The 26,270-nt window shown below is 42.5% G+C and overlaps 1 protein-coding gene across 4 annotated transcripts in view; it reads left to right on the top strand.

The window, feature by feature from the left end:
• The window catches only part of MARCHF3 (membrane associated ring-CH-type finger 3), a 109,765-nt gene that overhangs the window by 48,938 nt on the left and 34,557 nt on the right, over positions 1 to 26,270 (top strand). For 3 of the 4 annotated variants that reach the window (XM_052777222.1, XM_052777221.1, XM_052777219.1), the window contains 2 exons: positions 9,797 to 10,010; positions 12,186 to 12,390. In XM_052777222.1, the coding sequence (XP_052633182.1) occupies positions 9,820 to 10,010; positions 12,186 to 12,390 (396 nt within the window). In that variant the 5' untranslated portion in view covers positions 9,797 to 9,819. Of the gene's footprint in view, positions 1 to 8,921; positions 9,065 to 9,796; positions 10,011 to 12,185; positions 12,391 to 26,270 lie in introns of all 4 variants that reach the window. The other variant, XM_052777220.1, reaches the window with a different exon arrangement.

Raw genomic sequence — 26,270 nt, 5'->3', positions numbered from 1 at the left:
AGATACTAATTCTGTCACTGCATTTTGGTGCTTAAGTGTGAAAACACCTGCGCTTTAAGCCATGTCCTGGGATGACACAAAGTGTAAGTAAATCATGTGGAAACAGTGATTCAGGGCAGTGCCATCCCCACACCCTCCTGGGGGAAGCCACCCTTCAGATTTATTCTGCGTCAGACCTCAGGAGCTGTATTTATTCATTAAGCCACATTGATTCTGTGGGAAGCCAGATTCCCAGCTCATACCCACTAATCAAAAGAAATGGAGAAAAGCACTGTCCCAGCACGTAGCATAATTTTGGCAGTGATCATCATTTTGCAGCCTTAAACTTGGTCCTTTAATAATGGAAGCTTTTGGTTTCTGCCAGAGGGGTAACTCATGCACTTGTGGCTGCAGAGGGTTGGTGCAGGATCAGCGCTGCTCCCCAGGTACAGCCACCGCCTGCCTGGCATAAGGGAAAGGAGCTGCCTGGGGGAAGCTTTTTCTCACAGTCCTCCAAAATTTGTCATTAAGCGGGACCAGGGTAAGCAGAAAGTTTGTGGGCAGGAGTGGGGAAAGAAGGGAGGGGGAGTGTGAAGAGGACATAGCAATGAAAAAAAGGGAATTTAGGAATGTGTTAGGGTGAGTGCCTTCCTTCCACTGGCAGGGATTCAGCCTGAGTGTAGTCACCCAGAAATAGGTGCAGGCAAGCCGTAGCCTCCAGTTCCGAGTATTCTCAGCTTTCTCAGTTAAGGAGGCCTAGTAAAATGATTTTTATAGTGGCAAGCAGCATAGAGGAGGTTGGGGAAAGAAGCTGGAAAATACTTAACTGTTTTGACTCTCCCACTCAGGATTGTCAGCAAAACTACTACATCCTTCCTCACTAAGGATGCTTATCTCAGAGCAGCCTGTCTCTAGCACCCCCTTCCAGAGTAACCTTTACCGCTCACACTCCTGTCCTCCTTCCCTAATGCAACAGGCACAACTCACAGGCATGGGATGTCGCCCAGTGTTCGGAAGCCAGTGTATGTCCCGCTCCAGGAAGCTGAGCACTCGCAGGACCCTTAGACCAGAAGAACCCGTGTTAGCAAATGGCATCTGGACTTGGAGCTGCAACAGCCAGTTGTGTGGGCTGGGGTAACTGGAACAGAATTACAAGGAGTGCTGGGTAGGCAGAGGGAAAGACGAACTTCAGCAGAGCTTGTGCGTACGTCTGGTGTGTGCAACAGTCAAGTGTAGATTAAGTGGCTATTCTGGGAGTCTGGCTCGCAATACCAACCCATTGCCAGGAATTTACAAATGCAAAATTAGCAGTATATACAGAAACACTAGTTGTATTTCCCAGATTATGCTTAATAAGGGTGCAATTAAGCACATTAGGCTGTTTTATTCATGCCTATGTTCTACCGGCTTCTGCAGGCACAGGGAGCCCATTCACACAAAGGGCAGTTGTGGAAATACTGGTTTTCTGCAACCCCTGTTGCTCCAGAGAACCTGGAAGCAGCTTGTTCAGCTCAGGAGGGAAAATCTGTTGGCAGCACTGTTCAGTATGCTGAATCATAACCTCCTCCTGTTTGTCTAGTAATTCAGAATGTCTTCTAGGAAAAATGAGACGGACGAGTCTTGCATTCCAACTCCTATGAGGAAAGACATTGCCACTAGAAAAGACTAATACTAGAAAAGAAAATTCATGCCTTTCTATATGCTTTGAAAGAAACTATCATTACTATTTCCAGATCAGTTGTAAAGTGTATTTGTGTCTTCTGATTTTTATTATTAATGCAAGACTAAAATGCCACCAACATAAGTACTTATGGTATTATCATGTGACATACTCCATTTTGACAACCAACAAAAGAAGAAAAATCTAAGCAAAAGACTTAAGTTAGTGTCTGTGCAGACATATAAAGCAATTTATTAAAGTCCACAGTGCCAAAAAGGTAGTCCATTGCTCTCATGAAAAGTGGTTCAAGGTTCAGTACATAACAAAAAAACATTGATTTATGGGTGGGCAGGGATTTTTTAAGTGCATGGGAAGACTCTTAAGGACTATTCATGCTGAACTGCTTTCTGCTACTGCCTCAGACTAGCACTCAGTTCTTTGATGTGCTTGTTTGTAAAATTACACTTTACATGGAGCCTACTGCTCAGTAGTTTTTAAGCGGCCCTGGAGCTCTTTGCAGTCAGACCAGCTGAGCAGAAAATGCTATCTACAGTGTGAAAAATTAGTAAACTGTGGGCTGAAACAGCCAAACTAAAATTGCCTAATATCAGAGAGGTTCGGTATTGCACTACTTTCTATATGTTGACATACTTCAGAGTGAAACCTTGCAAGCAGTGTAAAGTTTACTGCCCTCCTCAACTGGTAAACAAGTATTACATCTTCCTCTTGCAGCATTCAGTTGTCTCTCGTAGCTCCTTGGGAGGGTTTGATGGTGGTGTTATAGTTGCTACAAACTGAATGCTGTTGACCAGGTTGTATGGATTCTTAAGAAAAATGTTCTCCAACATCCTTCTCCTGTCATTGTGTCCCAGTACTGCTGTGCCCTGGTGGTGGTTCCCCTCGGCCTTTCTCACTCATGGCTTGATGCCACTGAGTGCTTTGCACCTCCGTAGTGAACAGGTTAGGCAGAGTCTTGTATGTCCTTCTGTATACTAAGCCACATGTGACTGTCAGATGTAGGAGTTACTTCATCTTCTCAAGTTGCAGAAATTAATTTTTTACTTGGGAGGACTTAAGGGTCTTATACATACCTCCTGTGGTGGTAAGATGTTTTTGCTGAAAGTTTCTGTACCTTTTTATTTTCTTTATTTTTTAACAAACAGAGCAGGTGTACCGAATGTACTGATCCTTACGTCTACTAAGGCTGTAGGAGAGCTGGCATTTCCTATTATGAATTCTGGGCTTAGCTGCTGTAAAGTCTTACTTCAAAGAACAACCCTGGTACACACACAGGATAATGCAACAGGACTGGAACTGAGTCCAGAGAAAAAAGTGAAGAATAGGTGATAAGCTGGGGTCCTGGGGAGGCAAATGCAGAAGGGATGGGGCATGGCCAGATGCATGCCACAGGGGACAGGAGAGGCAGGTTGGGAGCCCGGGTTGTGCCTGCCCTTCAGGCATCTCCCATGGTGCAAGGTTCCGAAGCTGTAATTGTCAGCTGACAGTTGCCAACTGATACCTAAGAAACATACTGAAAGAAGTACGGATCTGTCCCCCGTGTTGGCAGACAGCATCTAGGGCTACAACGGGAACAGCCAGTTACTCCATTAGTTTCTTTACTCAGTAGCCTCAGTAGAATTGAAACCAGGAGGGGATCCATGCAGCTCTGTGTGGTGGAGTGTGGAGGGAAGAGTCAAGAAACATTTAAAACAATTCCAGCTATGAATGCCTCGGAAATGACGTACCGAAAACTCCTTCATGAGTGTCAGAGTTATTAAAATAAGAGTTTCAGGTGCCCCAGGGTGTCCTGCTCTTTTAGAAAGGTTCTGGCCATGCCATCTTCACAGTATGCTATATTGTTTCTTAATAGGTAAAAAATTAGGAAGTTTCACAGTATTCTGGAGTTGAGACTTTTGGTTCTTCTTTTGTGTTTTTCAGTGAGAAGGTGAATCTGAGAGACAAAGCAGCAAGTCATCCAGTCATTGCAATGCCTGTTTTAGTCTCTGGAGCGTCTTAAGTTAGCTGCAGTGGGATGGGGCTTACTCACAGCTAGATTAACCGCCTAAGTATTTAGCTTCTCACAGAGGTTTGCCAACCAGTCCTGGCTTCTGTCCTGTAACTAAACCCCTAATAGTAGTTTAATTAAAGCAGAGGTCTTTTGTGCATAGTGGTTGATCTCTATAAGGATCATGCAAAGTCAGGGTAACTGGAAGATGGACATGTTCTATACTGAGAAACTACTGAAAAAAAGCGACTGTCTTAAGAGGCAGGATGGCATAAAAATACTGTCTAAACCTCAGTGATGGAAAGATGAGTTTCTGTTCTCCATTTCAAAAAACATAGTATACAGCATAGTATACACTGTAATACTTATTTCATAGGTTTGAAGCCAGTGAAGAACACCTTTTTCACACAGCCTCTGATAACTATATTACAGACAACTTTTGAAGCCAGTAATTTGTTCATTACTTAGAATGCAACAATTTGCATTCTGAGTAATGAACTAGGATTGATAGAAGAAATAAAGGTGCAAGACCTTTCTCCATGAGGTGTACCATTCTTTGAGATTGCAGTACCATGCAGAATTCTGTCTGTGCTCCAAATCTGCTGACGTGTCCTGAAGTAAAAATCTGTCCATGAGCGCAAGTCACTGGGGGCCAAACTGCTAGAGTAATCTGTGCAAGAGAGATTGATTTGCACCTGCAGAATCTGTTTGGCAGACTGAGGCAGTCGTGAGCCCATGTGGGAGACACCTCCCTATCAAGTCACACAATGTAAATATATGGCTAGGTTTCACTCCTGGCCTTCAGGACTAGTTTGCCATTTCTACTTGATACTGTATTGTAATTTTAATCTTGAACGCTGGGCTGTGGATAGAGTAGAAAGAGAAATATTCTTCTGGCATGTGAAAGTACATAAATAGGAAACACAAATATATCTCCAAAAGCTATTTTTTTTAATAATGGCTGTGTTTTTTTAATAATGCAGTATTTCTTGGGAATATGTCTCCAGATGGGAAGGTAATGGGTTTTCATGCTTGTTTTTAAGTCTTGAAGCTGATTGATGCATGCTTGAATTGCATTTCTTGAAACTAATAGGATGATTCATGGGAACATGGAATAAGAAAAGTGAATGGCTTTCCAAGTTTGAAACTACATGACTATGGGAGATGCAGTATGTCCTATTCTTAGCAAAGATGCTGAAAAAAAGGAAAAGTGAGCAATTCACACACAATCTCTACAGGAATACTTGTTTAACTTTTGCAACCCGTTGCTTGACGTGTAAGGTCTTTTTGTCTCATGCAAATCTAAGCTGCACACAGCCTCAGCAGAAAAGCAGCACTGCTTAAAAAAGTCTACTGTGATAATTTCACTCATCAGCATGATAATGCTTTATGGGTTTAAGAAATGAGGTCAGTTCACACACAGTAGGAAAGAGTGCAACAAGGATTCCAGTTGTAGGTGCTTATTGTAAATGCAGATGGTTTCTTCTTTAAATTCCTTTTCAGGGCAGTAATGCTAGTTTTTAACATCTCATATTTGAATGTAATTCAGTAACAGTGCCTTGCTCACTGGTATTTGTTGAGTCTCATGGTTTCTCTTGATATAGAAGTTATAAATATTTTAAAAAGAAATATAAGCATGGGAAAGAATGTATGCTATAAATACCTTGCAGCATATAAAAAAATGTTTGTTGAGCTCAGCAGGGACATATTGTTAGCAGTAATCAGAAGTTGACTAAGCCCAGAAGTAGCTTGTCTCTGAAACAAAGATGGCAAGTGTTTGGTGGCATTTTTTTGTGGGACTGAACTACTTTTCCAAAATATTTGCATTCATTCATGTAATATCAAGATGAAAAAATACTTACAGATGCCTCTTAATAACTATTGAAGCCCTAGAAAGTAGTCTGGACTTTGGAATGATTTAAAAAATGAAGCAGGGGGGAGAGGGCAGGGAGAGGCAAGATAATCAGATGCTGACTTACATTTTAACACTGGTGGTAGCAGCCAGCAGATCAGGAGAGAAAAAAAGAGTGTAAGTTATCCCTAACATTTGCTAGAATAACATCCTATAAATTATTATGGGGCAAAGGATGTAGGCTGCACTTGAATCTTCAACCCAGCTCCAACATGACCTCAAATAATTTGCGTGAGTACACTGCATCTCATTCCCTTCTGTAGTGTCTTGCTTCACAGTGGCAGCTAGCTTTAATTTGCTAACTGTATGTATAGTGCCTGCACTTTTTTTGAGGAAATAGCATAAATAACAACAAACTACTGTGATCATCTGCATCTGTAACTGTGTAAATTGAACAAGGGAGTAGACTTGTTATTATGAGACTTGCGCTTTTCATGTCTGTAAACCAGAACCCTGAATGCAAAAGTAACAGGAACATATGTGAGACTTGCAGGGCTTGCTGAGGGATATTCACTCCATAAGCCAGTGAAAGAAGCAGAAGGAATAAATCACAACTAGGGCACTCTAATCAATGACTAACAGAATGCTGTTCCACTATGTCCTCCTACCAGGAAAACCTGTACTGACCTCTTTCCTCTTTCCAGCCAGGAATTCGACATTTCTGAGGACACAGAACAACTATGAGAATTAAACAGCTTTCCCCACCACACCCCGCCGCCATGGTACGAGGAAAATACATGCAGTATCTTTACTTTGATACCCGTGAACCCATATATATATATTTTTTTTTATATATATATTTATATATATTTATATATATATAAAACCCGGGATATATATAACACACTAAAAAAGAATTCCTTCTTATCTCAGGATTTTTCAATTTGTGATCATTAAACAACCCTGAAAATGGAATTTTTATATAGTTGATTGAAGGAATTGCACAAGAAAGTGAAGAGAAGAAATATACCAAGAACTATACACTTACCAGTGATGGTTGGAAGATAGTGCTGAAATTGGAGAGTTGCTCTAAAAGACAGTTGGACTTTGTCATCTCCCATCAGAAGATCTCATGTCATGGAGGTGAGAAGAGGGTGTTAGAAAGTGGTACCAAAGGCAAAACAGGAAAACTAGAACAGGGAAAAGAACTGGTTTAAATACTACAGTAGTAAGGTACTCTTAAAATAGATTTTGGGTAGACAAGAGGTGTGCAAGAGGAGTGGGTGTAGTAACACAGAAAAGAAAAAAAGAGCCAATTACTAGATTTCTTCAAACATACACCCATCACGCCAAATTCAGCTACTTCTCCCTGAATTTTCTGGCATCTGAAATAAATGTTGATATTCTGGCTTCCCCCATTTAATATTGCATCTCTCCCTAATACCATCTAAACACATCTTGCTGCTTTTGTTCTTCATTCTTCCTCTTCTGTTAAGATATTTGTGACAGATTTCCACCTCTTTCAGGTGAAAAACATTCTGACAGAACATAATACATACGTATGGGTAAATAGTGACTTTGGGATTTTGTGGATATTAAGATTTACAATTCCTTAATGTCAGCTTTGACTTCAGATTTGCTTAGGATCTCTGTGCTTCTTAGGACAATTAATCTTCATTATTTACCACAGGGCTCAGTATTACAGCACATATTATTTAATTCTATAGTTGTATTACTTTCATGCACATACACTGATTTTGTGTGAAAATTATTCTTCTGAAATCAGGAAAATATGTTGTAACTTCCAACTTTCTTTAAAAAAAAAAGAGTTAGGTAGAAAAGGGTTACATGTATTTGCTGTGCCAAAGTGGAATGTCAATGCAGTACTGTATGCAGAAATTTGAATTAACATCATTGCTGGGATATAGCTACATTATTTCTGGTGTGCTTTTAAGCTTTGCATTTAGTTCCATCATCTGATGCTTCAGCAAATGCTCTGAACTCATCAAGTGGCTGATGGATGTGTTTGTAAAGGCTTGGATGGTCACTTTATACGCAACAATAAACCCGCTGTTGTACTTAATGAGGTCAGTGAAGCAACAAGAAAAAGGATATATAATTCTGTAGCATGGGTCTGTAAACATGGTACTACCTAGGCTTTTTAAGTTGAATGAAGCAGGCATTCAGCTGCTGAATATTCTTGTTAAACAAGAATTCTTGTTAAACAAGAAACATGTTAAAACATGTCTCAGCATGGATTTTAAAAATATAAAGTTGCTGATACCATGATCTCCTTGGAGAGTCCGTGGCTCTTATTCTCTTAAAAAATCTGCATCTTTTATGTGTTAATTGTTATAGACGCTCGTGACAAATTGGAGGAGCCAATTTGTATTAAATGACAAGATCGAATTTATTAGCAAGCGATAAGAGAGCAAAACAGCGCTGGGCGGCCGGGGAGACAGTGTTCCGCCAAAGGCTCGCGCCGAAAATGGGGAAGAGTCCCTTTATTTATACAGTTTCTAGTTTCTGTCTACGTGACGGCTGGTATCTTCTGCATTGCGTGTGCGTTTGTGTCGTCAGTTGCTAGGTGGTCGTAATCTGCCTTCAGGTGGCGGCTGGTATCTTCTGCATTGTGTGTGCGTTTGTGTCGTCACTTGTTTGTTAGGTGGAACGTCTTTCGTTAATCATCGGTACTGAACTGGATACTGTGGTTTTAGATAAGCGAGGAATGTCTCTACCCCCACATGCGATTTCATGAACAAAGTTAACCAGTTCATTACATTAATGGTTTTGAAGTCAGCCATTTGCTTAATTTTCATTGTAAATGGGGTCTAGAGTCTGATTTCCTTCCCCATTCTCTGAACACTATATCCCCTGTAAGCTGTCTTACCAGCCTCCAGTTCACTCTCTTGGATATACATGGTCTGGAAATAGCTGAAATAATCCTGTAAAACAAACACTTTGCCAAGCTTTTTCCTATTTTAGATGCCTTTCTAAGAATGTAAGTCCCTACGTGAAAACTTGCATGGTACAAGTAGTCCAGCATCCCCATCACATCTTCACGTGCTACAAAGTCTTACTGCCAAAGACAACATTCAGGAGACATCGGAAAGTTAGCACTGCCATTTGCTCAAACCCAATGAGATCAAATTACAAGATTTCTTTTAAAACCCAGAGAAATACCTCTTTTTAAAAGAGTGGGTTAGTGTTTAATTTTTAAAGACTGTGTTTCCTGCTGCGGTGCTGATACTACACAAGTAACAGTGGTGTCTGACACACAACGGTTTTTTTGAGGATTGAATGCAGTGCAGACAAACATGCCCAATTTCAACATGTGAATATCATAGTAGTAACCCATAACATTTACATGTGACTGTAGCCAAGTGTCTCAAGGCATGCTAGGAAGTCTTTCCCCCCTTTTGCAGAGGGATTAACCCACCCCATACATATGCTGTCCGTGACCGACCTGGAGAGCGAACCTGCAGGCGCACAGCCTGGTGTTCTGCCTGTTGAACCACGCAGCCTTTGCTCACCAATAAGCACACCCAGCAAGGAGCATCGTATGAAGGTATCATGAATTTACATTCCCAGGCTCTTTGTTAGCAGCATAACCCTTGCTTTCCAATTACCACACTTGAAAGCATCATACAAAATACACTCTAAGTGATGGGTGAAAAAGCAAAGCAGAGAAGACAGACACAGGCAAGCTGTGATTTCTGCCTCACCTTGTGGCATAAATTATTGCTGCACTCAGGCAGTTATTAAGCAGGTCTGTCTGACAAAAGCCCTGTACAGGATTATTTGCCAGGTCCGTGCTCTGCCGTGGGTTGGTGATGGAAGGCACTTAGCAGCAGTGGAGTGTTTTCCCAGGGGATTTGGAGCTGATCGGCCACTTTCTCCTCCAATACCTAACTTTCCCCATTGGTGGGCAGAGGCAGGACTTTAAGTTTAAAAGCTCACAAGGTAAAGATTGTATATTCCTTTGCAGCATTTGTGGGGGGAGAGACAAAAAGGTTCAGTCTCTCCTTTTATCACTCGCGACTTTAGGAGTCTGCAGAGGAAAAAAAGCAGCGCAGAGCCCCGGCTTGCTGTTTCTGAGACATACAGACTGTTTTTCTGCGACACGTAACGTTATAAGCTTCCTCTCCCTGCTGAGCACGTTTTGGAGGGCTGGGGCAGGGAGCGGCGGATGTTTTTTCTCACGCCTGGTACTGGTACTGATCCGTGCGGCGGACTTGCAGGCAGGGAGGGACGTGCCCCTTCCCCCCCGTCCCACCGTCCTGTCCTCCCTCCTCCCTAGATGGGGACCCACTGCCCACTGCCATGAGGACCAGCCACTGCAGTCACCTGCCGGGAGTCCCGCCGGAGCATCCGCCGGCACCCAACAGCAAGACCCTGCCCAGTGGCAGCAGCAGTGGTGGCCCAGCTGGCAGCTGCCCGCAGTATGTCATGCAGGTGTTGGCCAAAGATGGGCAGCTGCTCTCCTCCGTCGTGCGGACGCTCGCCACACAGAGGTACGTGGGGGGGTGGCGGGGTGGGACAGGACGGGATGGGCCCCTTCCCTGCGTGGGCTCGAGTGCACCCTCCCCAGCGGTCACCCGCAAGCCCTGCGGGCGCTTGAAGGGAAGATGTGGTGGTGTGCTTTGTGAAGGCTTACCACGGTGCACTTGTAATTAAGCCCTCATCCTAACTTTATAATGATTATGCTACACATGTAATTAAGCCCTCACCATTTATACTCGGTGAAGAAGGGGGAAGCGAGCTGTCTAGGGATGCTGCTGCTGCTCGAGCACGCCAGCTGCAATAATTTGCCCTGATACGTAGAGGGAGGCTTTGGCAGGCGCTGTCTGGCACGGGATGCCGTGTTTAGCCTGCATGCTGCCGCCAGCACTTCTGCAGCGTGTTTCCTTCATGCTTCCCAAGCCAGCGCACTGAGCGGCCAGACAAGCTATTTCTAGCAGAGGTGCACACACAAGTGTTGCTGCTTCAGTCGTTGTTCAAGTGATTGAGAGCGCCTCTTTCTGCTGTCGGTTTAGAATGGCAGATTAGTGGTGAAATATATATTTAAACTATACCCTTTGAAACACTACCCCGCTTTCCGTTGGCTTTGTTTTCATTAGAAGCAAGAAAGAGGATGCTTAAGGGTTTGGCCATATCCAGACTTGGTACTTGAGTCAAAATTAAGTTCCCCTTCACTAGTGTGAAGCTGGAAAGACTGCAAGGGTCTTGAAGTAGCCCTGGATTTTCACAAAACAGCAAATGTAATCCAATCCACTGCATTCATGTGAAGAGTGAAATTATTAACTGCTGCTGTATGTGCGATATGTAAGCCTGAAAGGGCCTTTCCCCCTTGACTCGTAGCAACTTTTTTAAACCCTGTGCATTTTGCACAGCTCAGATGTGTGTGTAGAGCATCAAGCACAACTTCATACTGTTTTACCAGACAGATTGAAAGGAGCGGGCTGGCTTCTTTGCACTTTCCTGCTGTTAAACTTCAGTGAGGTTTACCCGGGGCAGCCTGCAAAGAGCCAGAAGAGGGACAGAGGGAACAGCTATGTGCCACTGTACATTATCTGCTAACGAGCTTTTGTCAGCGGCAGTCTCAAAACTTACTTTTCTGAGGAGATCACCTGAGGTGGTGCCTATGATAGGGAGAGTTTTTGTTTCCAGGACCTCAGCTAAGAGATTGACCTTCTCAGCCTTGGCAGTAGGGGGGGGCTGAGTGGAAGATGCAGTCAAGTGGATCCATGGTTCAGCAGCACGGGTGCTTGCAGCCTGCTTCTGTTTTCCTCCTGCTGCGCTAAGCCTGAGCACCCCTGGAAGCCACACAACTGCCTTTCTCTTCCCCGAGAGATTCCTCTGTAAAACAGAAAATCTCGATGGTTAATATCAGAGCCTTCAGGTTTTCACTGGCGGGAGGAGCACCTGTCCCCCTTTGCACATTAGCACCCCGGCACCAGCAAGGCGGGGTGCTTTGGAGGAGGCAGTGCAGGAGAAATAGCCACAGGCAGCAATATGGGAGGGATGTGTTTGGCAGAGTCCTTCTTTTCAGTGCCATTAATATCACTCCTCCAGCTGCTCGTGGGGTGTTGTCCCAAAGAGACGGGAACCCTCCCCAGGGACGGAGCTTCCAGCCTGCGCACACCTGCCTCTTCGCACAACTACAGGGCAAGGTGCTGTTGTTTCAGGTCCAGTAGTCCTTTGCTGTTGATCACTGAAAACAGCTTACCCTGTAGGCCAGGGCATCATCAATAGTGTAAGAGATGCTACCCTGTAGGTCAAAAGTGATGGCACAGATCACCACTAGCATAAGAGGTGCCCAGCTGAGGCAGGTTTAAAACTTCCCTGATGCATTTAGAGATGTCTTGAAGTGGCTGCCCTGCTGCAGTGCAAAGAGGTGGGAAATACAAAGGTCCAGAAGCACTTGGTTGTCTGTCTCTCATCTGCCACTCTGATGTGTTTTTCATTCTCCACTTTTTTCCCCCTACAGAAGAGGTATTTTAAACAAGAATACCAAAGTGCTTGCAGCCATTAGCCCAGCAGCTTGGTACTAGCTTGTACTAGCTACAGAGCAAAGTACGCAAGCTGCACATGTTTCCCACATTGTTAATTTGTGACATACAGAGAGACAGAGAGGCTAGATCACAGCCCTGTATACTGACCAGCAATTTTCTCTCCTCCTCCGGCAGCCCCTTCAACGACCGGCCGATATGCAGGATCTGCCACGAGGGCAGCAGCCAGGAAGACCTGCTTTCCCCCTGCGAATGTACAGGGACCCTGGGGACTATTCACCGCAGCTGCCTGGAGCGCTGGCTGTCGTCTTCAAACACCAGCTACTGTGAACTCTGCCACTTCAGGTTTGCAGTGGAGCGCAAACCCAGGCCACTGGTGGAGGTCAGTACATGGGGCATGTCCCCAAAAGCTTAGCATTAATGAGCAAATGATGTTTGTTTTTACATAGGCATCACAAAGCCTTTGCAGCTCCGCCAAAGCAAGCTGTGAGTTTTGGGCTTGGCAAGATGAGGGCAGAAGCTCAGGGAATGGGCAGGAGTAAGAAAACCCTTATTTTGAACCAAATCAAAACAAGCAAGAAGAATGGGATTGATGGGTTTGCTTCACTGTAAATGTGAGTGAAGATTTGGGGAACAGTGTGCAGCGAATTCCTAGTATACCAGCCAGCTTGGAGAGGATGGAAGAGAAGTAACAGTTTCTGCGGAATGCGAGACAAGCGTGGGTATTCAGCATATTAAATATAGGTCAAGAATATTTTTTTTTCTTGCTTTTGAGAGAGAGGTGACAAACAGAGGAGCCTTAGAAACCTAGTTTTCATGTCAAGCCCACAAGAAGGAATTGTTCTTGTTCAGTGTCTGGCATGTTTAGCCATTTGTGTGTGACCTTTTGGCCTTCTCTTGCCTGTGTACCAGACTCAGCAGTGAATTGGACAATTGTTTCTCCCTTATCAATTAAAATTCAGTTTTTGCCAACTATAGATGCTTTAGTGGCTGCATGAAGTTTGCCAGGTTTGGGGGTTTTTGTCCTCAGGAAAAAAAAAAAACAAAAAAAAGCCAAGATTACTATCTTTACACTGTTAATGATCTTTCTCCTCCCCTATTTTAATTTGGGAAAAAAAGTACAAATTATGGTTTGTGTTGGAATTAAAAGTGAATTACAAATAATAGCATTTTACAAAAATAATGAGAAGCATCTTACTGTACCAGCTGGTGACACAGGTGCTTACATGCTAAGCTTGGGTTCAGGACAAAATGTCTTTCCTGTGCATCTTCATTGCTCCTGTAAACTGTAGCAGAACTGGTTGGAAGAGATACAGTATTAAAAATAAAGGGGAGGGGGCACATCTTGTTTTGCTCTTATTCACAGATGAGACGATACAGGATAAAACTGACTGCTGGGAATTTGGTCAGGGGCCCATGCAGAGACGGGGTGAGCAGTTCTCATTGAAGGCTACCAAAATTGCTTTACGCTGGATTGAGTTAGGCATGCGCATTTTGTGACTAAGCCTGAGGATATCTTCATTCTTCCTTAGGATCAGCAAAAAAGAGGTACATGACACGGTATTTAGCACAAGACCTGTAGTCTTGTCAGGCCTTAACCAGAGCAAGCCTAGGCCAGCTGTGTTTGCCTCTGGCTTGTTTGGTGCTTCTAGCAGGACTCCAGCCTCTCCCAGGAAGCTGGTCCCAGTTTGAGAAACGCTGCTGTTCAGTGTTCTCAGGCTGTCAGCGACTGAGCAGCAAAATCTTTATGACTGAGCATTCTCCAATGGAGATGATAACATCTTTCGGCCAGCTGCTCTCGGCCTGCGCCAGGCAGTTTTCGGTTGTGGTTTTGGCATGAGGACGATGCCACTCTGAATTTGCCTTCTGAAAAGAAAGATGAGCGATGCTGAGGCAGTGCAAAGTAAACAGTTTGATTTTAGAGTCCAGCTTCTTCAAGCTGTTCCCTTGCAACAGCTGCTTGTGAGGCTTGCTTTGCACAAATATGTCATGACATTGTTCAGAGCTAATGATGATTGAAGACATTGAAAGCAAAGCTAACCCTGCCCAGGCTGGGGGAGTCCAGTCACTTGATCATTCCCTGATGAAGTGAGGCTTCTTTTTGGCAAAAGCAGTAATAAATAATAGCAACAACAACAATAACAGTAATAATGATAAAGCTGTCTTCTGTTTCTCAGCTGAGGACAAATGAGAACCAAGTGCAGGAGCATTTCTGAAACATAGTACACATTGTTAACTGGTGTTTTTCTCCTTACTACCTAATCTTTCCTTGCTTCTCAGCTGCCACACCCACAGTATTTTAGTGCATTGAACAACAATTACGTGTAGTTGCAGAAAAGGTCATAAAAAAAAGCAACTGACTTTTTTGAAGTCCTTTGTGATCTTATACAAAGGAGTATGTTTTTGGTTTAGAAGGGAATTGAAGCCATACTTTTAAAATTGAGAGCAGGAGAGACAAAGAGTAATTAAGATGACTTGTATGGAAGGGGATAAATTAAGCAGAAAGATAGCAGTCAAACCTCTTGACTTCTGTTAGTATAATTGAAGTTTGTCCTTAAAGTTCGTACTTATTTAATACACAGTGCTTTGAAATCCAAAGACCTCCCCATGCAAATAATTACAGAAAATCTGAAAGTTCTCAAAGCATGACTAAAGCAGATGCAAGTTGCCAGATTCCCCCATCTTCTGTGTCCTAAAAGCACCGTCCTGTCTGTCTCCTTGTATTATCTAGAGTATGAGAGCATGGAGGGAGGTATGTTAGGTATAGTAGGACCACCTTTCACAAAAACCTGCTGTGATTTTTGGACACGTGACAAGCCAGAGTGGCCACCTGCTTTTAGCTCCATCGTGTGTGTGTGTGTGTGTGTATCTGTGTTTGTGATTTTGTGTGTGTGTGTTCTTGTGTTTGGGGTGGGGAGTTAAAGTTCTCTTCATTTAGTAAGATAATTAGCTCTCCAAAGATTCCTCTGAACTAGATAATGGAAATGGTAAATGCTCCTTTCAGTGGAGGTGAATGATGAGTTTAACAATGCATTTTAGGAGGTCAAGAGGGACTATTGTACTCATAAAGTAATTTGTAGAGCATAGTCCATAGAAGCTTATCCAGTAACTTCTGAGCAGGCCCTATCTCATGCAGGGAATATATCCCATCCATTGGTCAGTAACAGGTAGTATAAAAATGCTTGAGGCAATCAATCATCATATTCAGCTTTTCTCCTAGAGATTGTCCATCAGGAAAAAAACTGGTACTTCTGACTATTCAAAGACATATTATTCACTTTCTTAAATGGGAAAAAAAAAAAAAGAAAAGAAGATGATATTATGTTTTCTCCCCATCCCTTCACGTGGTTGATTACTGCTTCTTAGTGGCTTAGCCATGGGTGTGAAGGAAATCTCAACGGAAAAAAATTGAGATACTTCACTTCCTTTTTCTAGAAATGTCATATCTGACTTCATTCCTGCTGTTAGCACCTAGGACAGGCTGCAGCAGTAGTGGGTTTGAAATGAAGTGAGCAGTAAATGGCATGGCTGGTTGTTCAAGCCATATTCCTTCCTCCTCTGTGTACATTACTATGGAAGCAGCAGAGGATTTCTTGCTGCGCTTCATGATTTGATCAGAATGGGCTGGTGAACCCATAGCATTTGTCCCCGCCTCCCCGCCATGTTGCTAGTTTGCTTTAGTTCATTATGAAATGAAAGCAAGTGCTCTATAAAAATTTGTTGCAAGATGGCTTTTTGCCTTCTTTTAAGCAGTTGCCCATGTTCACAGTAAGGATGTGGGCCCATGCGCTCGAACAGGAGATATTTAGCTCAGATACAAGGGACATACCTACAGCTATATCCTGTCTCCTGCATACATCATGCATAGAGTGCAAAAATGCCAGGACCTCACCTTTGCTTTCTCTCCCCAACTTATGTTATGCACAGCAGCCTGTTTTTTCCTGGATTTCTCTTGCAAGAAAAAGCAAAGGAAAAACAGCATTCATTTTGACCTCCATTTCCTCTTTCATCGTTTGTGTCTTTTCTCCATCATAAGCTTCTCTCTGGTTAACTGAGTTTCAAACTAGGTACTTCTCAAGGGAGACATTCCTTTATCTATGCCACAGGACACGTTTTTGTTGTCTGGGGGAGAAATATCTCCCAAGAAATGTACGATCTGCTAACTGATGCCCAAAACCCAACGCAAGAGGCAGGAAATGGTAGTACAGTCTGTCAGGCAGATCCATCCTCTCAACATTGCATTTGTGAAGCTTCAGACATTCTTGGTTCACTTCTTTATTTAACTCAGATTATTTTCCCCAGAAGAATTGTGTTTCTGAACCATGCATTGGGCATTATGGTGGGGATTAACCCCTTCTTCAGTGTTTAAGGCAAGTGATTTGTTCATTGCTATCCACCATTTATGTCTTTTGCCTCCTGCTACATTGGGTGGAGTAGCTCTGTGACTTGTCTTTCATCAAGACAAAGAAGCACACACCAGGGAATGCACATATTTTGCCTCCTCCACAGGTGTTTGTCAAAGGTTGGTCAGCCAAAAGGAGTGGTCTTTACAGTTCCTTGTCTCCATACCGTTGGCCTACATGTGTCAAATGTGCCCTGTGTGATTTTTACAGTTGTCGGTAAGAACGGCTTTCTGTTGAGCCTTCACAGATTTTGTTAAATGGGTGGCTAATGTGCTGCAGGTAAGTGCAGAGCCTCCTCATGCCTTACCTGACTTTCAGCACTTACACCTCCTTGCTTATGGACTGAGCTAACCGGGAACTGTCACACTCCCTCCAGATGACCCTGCTTCTGGTGCGACTTCTGCGCAGAGGCTAGGCTGATGCTCCTCAGCTCTTCACTGGGATCTGGTACTTCCTTACTTCTCGGTCACTCGTGAACTTGTTCACAACAGCTGCACTGGAGAGAATACGATATATTACTGTAAAGGAGCAAGAGATGGATCATGATAGAAATAGAGTTTTTTTCCTGCTGAAGATTGCTGTGTCCTTCTGTTCACCTCCCTTCTGGAGGGCACCCAGCAAGCTCTGGCACAAAAAACTGAAACCACCAACATTAATCAGACATAATCTACTGAAGCATAAGCTTTCTGTAGCACCTTTGGAGCTGCCATTTGAAGTCACATTTTTGCTAGACAACATGTTGCTATTGAGGCACTTGGCAGGCATCAGCAGACCAAGTCTAGCCATTTTGCTTGATTTCAGAGCTCCTCCTTCAGATAAGGGGATGTTTGGAGACATCCACAGCCCTACAGTCAGTTAAAAGGAGCTATTTGCCAGTAATCCAAAAGTCATTGTCCATTTACACGTTACATGAGTACATGCACATTCCACTCAGTCCCAGGGCTCATGATACTCCAAAATTCAGTTCAAGTACATGCAAGGTCTGAACCCACCTCTTCTACCATGTGCTAGATGCGCAGCACCCCTTTACAGTCTGCTGGAAATTATAGATGGGTAGGATGTGTGCTTAGGCACATGGATATCTCATTATGAACGTGTCTAGGGATGATGCATCTCAAAGAGAAAAGGAGCTGCTGCTGGGTAGCCCTACTTCTCTATCCCATGTTTTGGTCACCCCACTGACAGTGAGAGCCTGGCTACATTTGACACAGAGGACCCAGGTTTAAGCAGCAGAAACCCTGGACACCAGAGGAAAGAAAAGTCTATAATATGGTGGTTGATATGTGTAGACATGATGTTCCTTGTGACAAACCTGGAAGGATCTCAAAACAAATACAGTGAAATCAAACTGCACTAGTTTCAGTTAGTGACTTTTATAGACCTTCCACTTTTATATAAGCTGCTTTTTTAATGCAGCCAATCCACAGAAAGAAATCCACTCTAGAAATGTATGACATTATTCATGTAGATGCTTTTGCTATGTTTCAGCATAAAGATTAGGCAAGCTTTATGTGTGTATTGTATATAATCTTCATTTCAATTTCCATATTGCATCTATGTTGCTTCCACTTGGCTTAGTACAGAAACAGAAACAAAACATGGCAGTACAAATGTATTTATAAGCAATAAAATGTTGTTAGAAAACAACCAGCTACAACATAAATATGGTATAAGAACATTATGTGACCACATAAGTCAGGCTTGTATTGCTTGTAAGTTATTTACATGTTTTAAACCAACCAGGATTTGGTATCTATTGGTTCATTTTTTGCAAGCAAACAAACAGAAAGCACTTAATTAACGATATAAAACACATAAGCAAAACAGCATGACTAGGAGTAAAAATAAAGTCAGGATAATCATCACAATATTGGGCAGAAATTAACTTCATTTTTTCCCAGTCTGGCTGTAGAGCTCATGCTAGAAGAGAAAAATAAATTTTAAAACCCCCTAAAACCTACATCTATGCATAAAGTAGTTAAGATGAGCTTATATTGTAATTTAAAACTTCCAGAAGCCTTACACTGAAATATGAATTTACTTTTTATGCAACACTTTGAGTCATGCTGTTTTTTTCTGTTGGGATTCTTTTTACTTATTTTTCCTCTCCACTGCTCAGTGAAGCAAGTCATTAGCATTAAATTACTGTAATGAAGAGACACCAGATTTGCTGCATGTAGTTTGTAGAAGGATCACTCTTAAAGCCAGAAGGAAAATGGTGACTCAAAGTAGTCACCAACAAGGAAAACTTTCATGAATCTAAGGTCAAAGCTGTCAAAAAGCTGTCAGTACAGCACATTAGGGCTGGGAGCTGATAGCTTAAGTATGTACATTCTCCCTCCCTTCTTGACCCAAAAAGGGCAAAATAAGACGGGCGAGGTGATGGGGAGATACTTTTGTATGTAGTTGTCTTCAGCTTTGAAAATGCCCCCCCACACGCCGAGACCCAAGTCACACAGGGTGAATTTGAAGCAGCCTTGTAGACTTCCAGTAGAAGTATGTCTGAGTTAAAGTAATAAACTCCCCAACTCATACAGTTTTAAAAACATAACCTCTTGAAGATGCACTTTTTACACCTAGAATACCCTACTCTATTCATTTCTAATGGGGAGAAATCCAGACACCCAAACAAGCTGTTCTCTCTCCTGTAAAGAGAAGTGAAATAGGGTTTTTATGTTCCTTTCAGAAAAGTTTTGCTACATTGCTTGACTTTTCCCAAGCACAAATCTTTCTCATAGTACTGACAGCAAGCATGCAAACAAGATCAACCCACCGCCCCAACAAAAAAAAAAAAAAAAAAAAAAAGAAAAGGAAAAATTACTTGTCAGTGAACAGACCATGCCTTCAAACCATCACATCTGTAACTGCTCTTTCCTAAATTTAAAGGACTAGTGATCAAGGGCAAAAAATGTTGAAGAAAATTCCCAGGAGAAAGTAACTGAACATCAGAGAGGGAATAGCTGCTTTGGGAAAGGCCAAATGGTATTCTTTAAGGACTAGCAAGATGACGGAAGATGCTGTGGGTTTTCAAAGGTACAGCTATTTTTGTCTTAGATAGTATTGATGACTTTTCTTTGGACACATGATTCTGTAATACAGTTCTAAACTGCCTGGTTATCATCTCTCTCCTGCTGGTAGCATTTCCTGCAACCAATAGAAGCAAGTCAAACTTTGCTTTTTCTAGGGGAAAAAAAAAAGTGCTAAGATGAAAAGTTTTTTTGCATCTGTCTTTTTGGAGAGTTACCAAGCATTTATTATCTATCATGTCTTTAGTTTCCGTATATTTGAGCTTGTAGATCAGGACATTTGCAATGTGTTGAAATATGTGTTGTCAATAGCAAATCTGCTTTGCTTTTGATTTAAAATGCAAAATGTGATTTTTGTTGATCTTCTTGAATGCATACACTTGTCTGCCTAATTGGGAATACATTCATCCAAAATAGAATGGGAGCTTTGAAAAACATACAGATAAAAGGAAATACTGCTTCTCCCAGAGTTCCACAAAATCTTGACACATCTTGAAATCGTTTACCTGATACAAGCATCACCTGAAATATAAACTGAAAGTGGATAGTAGGAAAACAGAATAGCAGTAAGCCAGACTAATGTTAAAGAATACAATATTGTTTAATTGGACCTGCAAGAAACTTCATCAATTTTTATAGTGCAGCTTAGCACGCTCTGTTGTTTGTTTTCACTATCAGAGAATTACTAATCCTGTTATTAGACATTAAAGTTGTATAATCCAGAAACTGAACACCACATCTGCTGGTCGCTGTATTATTGCTACTTGGTGGAGCATTGCATGTCAAACTCTTGTTTTTCAGTTAGCAGAATACCCAAGGTCTAGATTGCCAGTTCAGTTATGGTGTGATAGCAACAGCCTGCAGTACTCTCCTTACACTTAGCTGCCACCTAGGGTTGGTTCCCATCTGTGCTGTGGTTTCTTCTTTTTATAAAACAGAAAAAATTAAAGGTGTATCATACACCACCTTTACAATGAATAATGTATTCCTTTCACTTGCAATAACATGCAAATGAAAGTCATTTGCTCTTTCAAAAAGTAGCTTTGGCTCATTCAGACATCCACAATTAAAATATTCCCTGGAACTTGAGTTAAAATAAGGGTTAAACTTAAATAAGAGCGGACTCAGTTACAGAGGCCGTAACATTAGCATAATAAAGTTACAGAGATCAAATCATTTAGTTTCTAGCTGTCAAATAGACAGGCCACTGTCTCTGGGACCAAAGGAACATCTCTGTGAGCTGTTAACCATGGCCTTTCTAAAAGCACCCACTGAAGACAGTAACACTGCCAGTAACTGAATGTTTGATCTAAGCAGGAAACCCAAAAACTGAAATACAAATATTTTTTCAACTGAAAAGTAACTGTCAAATGTTTGTTTTCTTTGGCAAAACATTAACCTAGAAAAGTTTTGCATCACCCGAAACGTTTCATTGCACTGAAAACAAACATACATACCATTCTGGTCAGGGAGACTATTTTGAGTTACATGTAGTTAAGCTTAGTTTCAAAACATTTCATTGAAAAAGGTTAAAAAAATTTTTTTGAGTAAAAAAGCATTTGAACAAAACTGTTCAGGTGTAATTTATTTTTGTGTGTGTGTGCCAATAAATGGTCCTCCTGGTCTTTAAAAATGTCCTTCATTCAAGAGAAACAGTCTAAAAAACCAGGCAATATCAGTCTGTCTGTGCTTAAAGCCAAAGACAAAATGTTCCCATTGGTCACTGCTGGCATGAAACCAGAAATGACAACAATTGCTAGCAGTTTTGCTTGGGTACAGGCTGCTTTCATCAAGATTCACTGCAGAGCTATCAGCGTGAAAAGAACAAAATGAACTGATATGTTTGATGTGTAATAAGCTATTTCTAGTTCAAAGGGAAACACATTTAGAGGAGACAGTTCCTTGCTGTCTTCTCCCCCCAGCTTCATATGTGATAACTATTTAGATACCTTTAACTAAAAAGCAGTGTGATGGATTTTCTTCATACTCTCTGGAATCTTCTTCGCTGCTGGTATAACTGCAGCAACATTTACGTAAAATCAATTTTCCAAGGAAGATGTAGTGAACTAAAAAGGGCTTCCCAGTAGAAGCAGGTTCTAGCCTTAGGATCTGATCTGGAAAACACTATGCACATACTTTACTTAGCATTTGTGAGTCATCTAATTGAAATTAGACCTATGGAGGTGAGTGCTTCTAGGATTTGGCCTTTGGCAATGGTGAAGCAGCTCAAACTTGTGGAGGTGTTTTACAGCAGTTTTCTGCTGGCAGCTCATTTTGGTTAGGTTAGATAAAATACCAGTCTGAGCCTCTCCAGGGTGTTCTGGTCCTCAGTTGCTGGTTGTTCTGATGATTTCCTTCTCCAAATGTAAGGCTTCACTTTGCTGACACATCGTGCAGATGCCTCAGCCTGTCTTCCCTTTCAGATGAGCAGTTCTCTAGTCTCCAGTTATGTTTGCTTAGGCAGGATGAAGTAAAGCAGTGGAAAGGAAACAGAGCCCATTCACTCATCTCAGGAGCCTGAAGCTTCAGATTATTTGACAATGTCAAATAAAAATCTCTGTACATTCACACTGAAAGGGGATTTTGGACAGTTTAATAGATCTGGTTTCGCATGCAGTTTTAAATATCAGGTAAAATTTTGAAAGCCAGTAGTGGGCTCATATACCAAAAGTCTCCCAGGGACTGTTGCAAATCCACATTAAGTTCCTGAGCACTAGAGACTGCATTCAGTTGAAGGAAGCGTGGAGACCCTCAGATGAAGGTCAAGAGCTCAATTTCATCTTTCTAGGGCAGATAATAATTTAAATTCAACTCTGCTGTGTGAAGTAACTGCAACAAATCCTTGTATGTGTATTACACGTGTCAGCATGTGAGGTGAAGGAGCCTCGGGTGTGTTAACAGTGTTTTCTCATGTCAAATGCAGTACATCAAAAATCCCTTTCAAAACGTAAGCAAGTTCCTTCCTAAAACTGTGTCAGCTTTGGGGATTTTACCCTATACCACTCTTCTCGGGAGGCTGTTCCAGAGCTGGATCCTCTGAAGGCTGGGAATTTTTTTCTGATTCTTACCCTAAATTTATTTATGGCCAACTATTATCAATTTGTTCTTAAGCCCACATTGTCCATTAGCTTAAGTAGCACTTCTCCATCACCGATGTGCCCCTTCAGTTCTCCCTTCTTCTGGCCACCGCCAAGATGCATTTAGAGCATGACTTTGCTGGGATAAATGAGTCAAACTTTTAAAAGTCCTCTCTTGCGGTGTGGGCTTTCCACCCATTTCAGCAACACCTGCCCCATTTAGCTGAGCTTGGCTGAGCAGAGAGCCCCTGTGCTGGAGCAGTGTGGCAGCACCCACTGCCGAAGGGACGGCGTGGACAGCTGGCCGAGTAGAGAGGTATCGTGTGGCCACAGCCATTAGCTCAGGGTTTGCGGGGTGTTTCGCTTCTGAGCAGACCTCATTTGGATTGTGTCATTGTGAGGGACGAGGTGGGACCCCACGTTTCTTCGAGGGGCTGGATTCTCATCAGGTGTATATTAGTCTCCAGGCACAGGGTTTCTTTGCTTGTGTCAGTCATGAGCCAGTATTGGGTTGTGCATCAGGTGCTGCGCTTACCTGTTCTTGAATTACTGCTTGCTGCCATTGCTAAACTCAATTCGTGTCTTGTTACTCTGGCTTTACACCTGTGTATCAGGAACAGGAATCACCGCTCACTTCAAGATAGCACTTGATAAAGTAGTGTTTTGCCAGGCAGGTCAGCATCTTGCTTCAAACATGACCCTTTTTATGAACTCTTTTGTTTGTTTGTTTCCAAAATGGAAATTATTACTGCGAGAGTCTCAATTTATTGCAGAAATAATTGAGCACATTGACACATTTTAATAGGACAGATTTCAGAGTATCATAGTGCAGATATGAGAGTTGCATCTGGCCTTACATCTCATTCTTTGCCAGCAGGGTAGTCCCTACTGTACTGCCACGCTAATCAGCTCTGGACTTCGTTGGGATCATTGTGTGGGTTTCAGTTTCACAAAAGGATTTGCTGACTTGGCTTTTTAGCTATGAAGTAACTTGACAGTGCACATTTCCAAAACAAAAGACTGACACCTAGAATCTAGATGGAAGCAGATTCAGAAACACATGTACACTACTTAAGGAGAAAAATATGTGCTGTGACTGAAATCCATAGAGCCATTGAAATTATTTGTTCATTGCTTTTGACTTCCACTTCAGAACTAGCTAATGAAATTTCTCCAGCTTTTAAGGTTAGACTGTAGAATGGTGGGGGGGTTATTTATTATTTAAAACTACTCTTGTCTGTCCTAGGCTCATCTAATACTTGAATTGCGTGGGTTTGATTCTTTGTTCACATGGGTCAGACGACATAAGGAGTGTGGAGAGCTGTCAGCCTCTGAAGCAGTCTCACACCATTTTTGTCAAACTTTCAATCAAGTGAGATGGCACATCATAAAATACTGTCTTAATTCAAGTGCTTTGTACTGTGTGTCATGAAAGTCATAGGGCAGAGATGACAACACATGCCTTAATGTGTGTGCTTCCTTGCATATATGTATTCTTGCCATTCTTCCTTCTTGCTCAGATCAATGAACAGACTGCGATTTGAGGATGCAGCCTCCACTAAACAGACTCTGAAATGTTGCAGTACATTCTTCACTGCCCAGTTATAGGGGGGACAGTCAACATATAGCACTGAGATAAGGCGATACTGGCATTTTAAGGTCTGCCCTGGGGAAATCGCGAACACCTGCAATTCCTATTGAGATCAAGGAGAGGTGCAGGTGCTTAGCAATCCTCTTGTGGTTCACCTTTTAAACGAATACTCTTCACAAAAACCTTTCACAGTTACCTTTAAGAGCAGAATCTCCACTGCCAGGTGCTTTCAGTTCCTCTCATTTTCCTGGTGGTTTCGCATTACAGGGATTTGTGGAAACTGAAGAAGGTAAAGGTTGCAATCTGTCCTGTCTAGAAGCAACCAAATATAACTGTTATGCACGTACCCTTGGGGGTGTTTTTAAGTAAGTGGAGTGAAAGCTCCAAGGAAAGTGGTGTGAGCCTTTCACACATGACTTTTTATAGCATTCTTCATAAAGTTACAATAAAATAAAAAGCTGTTCAAACATAAACATGTCTCCTTATTTTGTACAGGCTCTACCAAAGCAAGCTCTGCTTGCAGCCTCTTCCTGTTCTCTCCCCCATACTGATGGGGGTGCAGCGGTGAGCAAGCAGCTGTGTGGGTGCTCAGCTGCTGGTTGGGGTGAGCTCACCACACCCAGAATTCTGGTATTTTCAATAATATTGAGCTTAAGATACTGCTTGAAAAGGAAAAAACAAATATTGAGCCTTCCTTTTTAACTTGCGTCTTCCCTTACAACTTCTTGCTTATAGTAGTACATAGTAGTTACGAAGCACTTCCCGCTTCCTTAGGATTTTAAAAGTATTGAAGCAAATTAAAAGCCTACATCCTGAAAAAAATGTTCATGTTTTTGTGTTCTCCTAAATTCATGAGTCATATGTGAAAAACGGATCTTAGGCTGCTGCATTACTGTGTTGCAGTTAAACCTCACAAAAATCCTGTGAAGTAGATAATTTATTACTTCCATCTGAGAGATGCTGAGGCTGAGGCAAACTTGTCTACTGATTTGTGTCTTTCTGTTAGTGCCATATTAGTGACTACCTGTTCCTGGTTGCACTCAGTTTCTTGACTATTGTTTTACCCCATATGAAGATGGAGAGGTAAATGCTGTATTTGTTTTCATGTTGTGGGCAAAGTGGGAAAAGATGAAGCAGGGTCTGGAAATAATAGAGGGGTAGGATACCTAGATGAGAAATATTAATTAGCTTGCACAAGGCTGGTAGCCTTGCCCTCTCTTGTCAAAACTGTTGAGTCCTGCTATTCCTCTGGGTCACTGCTGCAGCACTGTAATAGGGAGGAAGAAAAAAACACCCGTACGCTGGGAGGAATGAGAGGGCCAAACAGTTTAAGGATGCGTGAGCTTTATCCCCATCTGCTGGCACAGAGCTGCAGTGGTTTTGGTTTCTTGTTGCGCTGAAGACAGATAATGCAATAACGCCCTGGAGGAGCGTGACTTCCCTTGCCTTCAGCACGACCTCGACACTCGGAGCGGGGAGCCTGGGAAGGACGCGCCAGATGGGGAATCTATAGCCTGCCCTGCGCCCAGCTCTGGCCGTGCAGGCAGCGGGGGTTATGAGAGCTCACCCCGCCTCTACTGCCCATTCCCGGCCTTGACTCCTCTGCTTAGATCGTGGACTCTCTGGGGCAGAGAGAGTCCTGTGTGGTACGTGGTGTGTTTGCCCTCGCTGGCCAGGGTAGTATGTACAGCTCCCAGGTTGGTTGGGGTTCCCAGGTGCCACAGTAAGAAATATTTGCTATCCTTGGTAGTGCTGTGCATATGGTTATATGCTCAAAGAACAAAAAAAAAATAAAAGGGTGCTGCAGGGCAGTTTTGACTAAATCCTGTGGCTTACACTGGCAAAAATTACAGGGCATGGTAGTCTTCTTGTTCAAATATTGAGTGATGAGGGTTTTTTAGTAAAAGGTCTCAGTGTACTGCTGTAGGCTGAACTTCTTTTACCTCTGCTACCTAAAATCCTGTTTATAGAAACATGACAGGCCAACAGGTGTTCAATCAACCTTCACTTCAGCAGTTGACTTTCAGGCACTCTGTTCTGCGAGACTCATATCCTCTTAATAACAGTAACCTTGTGGGCATTCAACTCTGATTGCATGTGGGTATCTGAAAGCAAGTTGAAAATGGCTTTGCCAATATTACAAGCAGAACATTAAAAAAAAAAAA

Source organism: Harpia harpyja, chromosome Z (genome assembly GCF_026419915.1).
Source record: "Harpia harpyja isolate bHarHar1 chromosome Z, bHarHar1 primary haplotype, whole genome shotgun sequence".
Lineage (NCBI taxonomy): Eukaryota > Metazoa > Chordata > Aves > Accipitriformes > Accipitridae > Harpia > Harpia harpyja.
This window is presented reverse-complemented; position numbering and strand designations above follow the sequence as displayed.